The sequence below is a fragment of the Suricata suricatta genome, chromosome 3 (genome assembly GCF_006229205.1).
Source record: "Suricata suricatta isolate VVHF042 chromosome 3, meerkat_22Aug2017_6uvM2_HiC, whole genome shotgun sequence".
NCBI classification, from domain to species: domain Eukaryota; kingdom Metazoa; phylum Chordata; class Mammalia; order Carnivora; family Herpestidae; genus Suricata; species Suricata suricatta.
The window spans coordinates 82,443,345-82,447,010 of record NC_043702.1 but is presented as its reverse complement, the minus strand read 5'-3'; the positions used below and the strand labels follow the sequence as shown (position 1 = coordinate 82,447,010).

At 49.6% G+C, this 3,666-nt stretch overlaps 1 protein-coding gene across 4 annotated transcripts in view; it reads right to left on the bottom strand.

Moving 5' to 3' along the window:
* ZEB2 (zinc finger E-box binding homeobox 2) overlaps positions 1-3,210 on the bottom strand; it is a 130,201-nt gene extending 126,991 nt beyond the window's left edge. Inside the window, exons 1-3 of one of the 4 annotated variants that reach the window (XM_029934631.1) lie at positions 2,823-3,210; positions 1,174-1,325; positions 135-276 (exon numbers count right to left, since the gene is read on the bottom strand). In XM_029934631.1, coding sequence (XP_029790491.1) covers positions 135-207 — 73 coding nt within the window. In that variant the 5' untranslated portion in view covers positions 208-276; positions 1,174-1,325; positions 2,823-3,210. Of the gene's footprint in view, positions 1-134; positions 277-469; positions 543-1,173; positions 1,326-2,822 lie in introns of those variants that run through there. The other 3 variants (XM_029934629.1, XM_029934632.1, XM_029934633.1) reach the window with 3 other exon arrangements.
* Between the last annotated feature and the right edge of the window lie 456 nt (positions 3,211-3,666).

Sequence of the window (3,666 nt, the reverse complement as noted above, 5' to 3'; positions counted from 1 at the left end):
GGAGAGAGGCTCGCCCGCGAGCCCCGGGCGCCGCCGCCGCCGCCGCCTCGGTTCCCTTTCCCTTTCCCCCTCCTTCTCCCCGGGTCTCCAGCCGCGGAGTGGCCCGGAAAAGTTTGGTTCGGGCCGCTTCTTACCGTTTTTCCTCCTGGGATTGGCTTGTTTGCGCCTCTTGCACCGGGGGCCATCCGCCATGATCGGCTGCTTCATTGATAAGAGCGGATCAGATGGCAGTTCGCATGGACTCGGCGCCCTGCTTCGGCAGCACGCAGGCTCGATCTAGCAACCAAACACAGCGACAATGTGGGCATCGCCCGCGCCCATTGAAACGCGCGCGGGCCGCCCAGGGGAGCCGGGCCAGGGCCCCGGCGAGCACCCATCCGCGCCCCCCCAACGCCGAAGCGAAACTTCGGCGGCCCCCTCCCCGCCCCCCGCCCCCAGCCTGGGCCCCGAGGCGCTTTGTGTTTGTTACTGTTTGGAGTGTTGCACCCGCGAGGGGATCAGAGAGACAAGAATTACATCTTCAAAATGAGTCATAACTCCTGACCGTATGAGGGAATGCACACACGGCGGTACAGTAAGGCTGCTTGACTCAGGGCTAGGCGGACCCTTTCCGCAGAAAAGTCCTCAGCCCGGCTCGGGAACTTGGGGTGAGGCGAGGCTTGCTTTCGCTCTCATCTTGTCCCACCCCACCCCCCCCAACCACCCCACTCCCCAGAGGAAACAAACAAACAAACAACGCGAAGCAGCCCCCGGATGAAGCACACTCGGGCAAATTGATAATAGTAATTATAGGAAGCCCACTCGCCTCGCGCCCCCTCCCCTCCCCTTTTGGAGTTTATCGAGGCACTGTCTCTGCCTCCCCCCAGTCCCCCGCCCCCAAATTAAGATTTCCCGTTTCACGCCGAAATAAGAAGTATAATTATAAGCCTCTTTGGACACTGTCGCTTCCCCCCCAATCTCCCCCCCCCCGCCACTTTGACAATATTTACTTAAGTATTTTCCCCCACCTCATTCACACACATGCTCCCCCACACTGGTTCCCTTAAATAGTGCCAGTAGAATTTTTTTTTTTTTTGATCCCCTCATAAAGGAAAGAGAAAGTCCAACCGCTACGGCAATACTTTTAAGCTCTACTAAATGATCGTATCCTTTCTGGCTTCGAAACTTTTGTACCTAAAAATCGAGAGAGGCGCTGCATTTTTTCAGCTGAAACTGTCAAAACTTGGAGAAGGGGAACCTCGGAGGCAGGCAGGAGAGCAGGAGAATCCCGAAACTCGATGGAGGTTAGGAAGATGCTGTGCCTCGAGGATTAGTTTAAACAGGGGCTATAAAAGATGTAACAGATGCAAACTGTAACACAAGGGCCATTAACCCTTTCTCTGCCGAGCACACTCAGTCCCCACGCCCCGCACCTATTGTCTCCTGTGCTAGAAGCTTTGCAGAAAACCTGGAAAGTGAGTATCAGTTTCCACACATTTGCTGAGAGGGGAGGGGGGCAGAGAGAAGGGGAAGTGGGCGATTTAAAAAGCACCTTGAATTTAACCTAGGCATAGGGAGTGACTTTTATGTTTGACACATTTTGTCATTTCTTGGCGTTCTATTGCTTGGAAATGGTTCGGAAAAATCCTGAAATAAGGGAACGGTCACACAAGTGTCTGGGATGAAACAGCTGGCCTGTCTGTATTCATGCTGGGACTTACACACGATTGCATATAAATACATGTTTAATAAAGTAAGCTGCTAGTTTTATGAGCATGAGGGGGGAGAGAGAGAAAGAGAGAGAGGGGGCATTTGTGCTGTAAACTTTATCTTTGCCTGTTATTCTAACTCTGGAGTTAGTAATCATGCCTTCATCATTATTAGGGGAGCATGTAAAATACTTAAGTAGGGGGAGATAAACACATTCATGTTAGCCGGGCTCATCACTGTTCCTGGGAACTCCTGTTATCTCTCTCGACTTTTCAGTGCCAAAGTATGGAATGGGATACGTGTGTGCATGTGTCTCCTGTGAAATCCTTGTCTATATTACTTTGTCATTTAAAATACAATTTTAAAAGTTATCCTTAATTTTAAAACTCTGATATCCTGACAGCAGCTTTCTTCCCAGCTGTAGTGACCCCCCCCCCCCCCACCACACACACTTTGGTAAACGACTCAAGTTCCATGAGGACTTTCACTTCTTTATTTATCATCACAGAAGTGAGGTGTTACTTCACATATATACACACACAAAGAATAAAATAAAGAAATGAAACTCGCTAAGCAGACAAAAACAGGCAACTTTCTGCTTAGAAAACAGCCTTCTCCGGTGGGAGAGGTTGCACTCCATGTCTAAGAGAAAGACTGGCCCTTGAATTCGGTAGGTTTGTATCGATCAAGTTTTGTAATTATTAACAGGTATTTGCCAAGTTTTAATTGCTGAATACAATGAATTGGCACTAGCTGCAAAAATAGAGCAGAATCACTCCCCTTGAAGAGTTTTCATTCCACCATATAGTTCTCAATAAAACTTTTCCTAGGCTGGGTAGCAAAAGGCACCTTTGGTTACCTGAATGGACAGGTACAGGGCACAGTATTTGGGGGAGGAAAAAAGAAGAGAAAAGGAAGGAGAGAGTGCCGGAGTGCCAGAGAAATCAAAGAAGTCACTCTGGGGAAAAGCTTGCCATAAAGGAGCTAAACCCACCTGAAATTCCTGCCCACAGACACTCCTTCTCACTTCAGACTCACATCCCCACTTAAAAGGAGAAAAATCATAAAAGGAGGGTGGGGGGGTGACCATACCAAAAAGGAATAAAAAGAGAGAAAAGGGGAAAAAAACCTACCTGCGAAGTCTTGTTTGTAGTTTTGGCCAGAAATGGTGAGAAGAAAAAGCATGAAGAAGCCGCGAAGTGTGGGGGAGAAAAAGGTGGAAGCGAAGAAACAGCTCCCGGAGCAAACTGTACAAAACCTCGCCAAGAGTGTCGGGAGGCAGGACCGTTATTCCTGCGGAGCAGGTTAGAACTGATCTCTTTCGGCCACTCCAGGAAACACAAACCTGGGGACGGACTGACGTGTTACGCCTCTTCTAATGACATTTTTTTCTTTTTCTTTTCTGTAGGAGAGAGAGGAGAGACCCTGAAACACGCGCCACCTATCTTTGTGGGGAGGGATAATTGAAGCGCCCTGAGCGTGAGCATCATGTGAAAACGTGATCGCCAAGTTTCTCTCTGGGAAAGGATCTGGGATAGATTATACCTTGAAGTCTCCGCAAACGCTTTAGTGGAAGAAATGAAATTCCACCTCCCTCCCTTCCTCTCTCCCCCCCCCCCCCCCCCCCCCCCCCCCCCCCCCCCCCCCCCCCCCCCCCCCCCCCCCCCCCCCCCCCCCCCCCCCCCCCGTCAAGCCTTTGGCATCATTATCCTCATCACTAAATCCTACAGAGTACAGGGCGGAAAACGGTGCACACCATTCACAGAACTGGAGAACTCTAAGGGGCGAAAGTTAAAGGGAAAGATCCCGGGTCCTTAATCCAGATCGCCTCTTCTTACACAGATATTTCTAATGACCAGATTTGAGATGCACATTAAGTTGTGTGGATTTCTCAGCACGCCTTCTGGAACTAAATTCTTTGCCCTTTTTCTTCTTTTCTTTTCTTTTTTTCTTTTTAGATGGCAGAGCCAGAAAAAA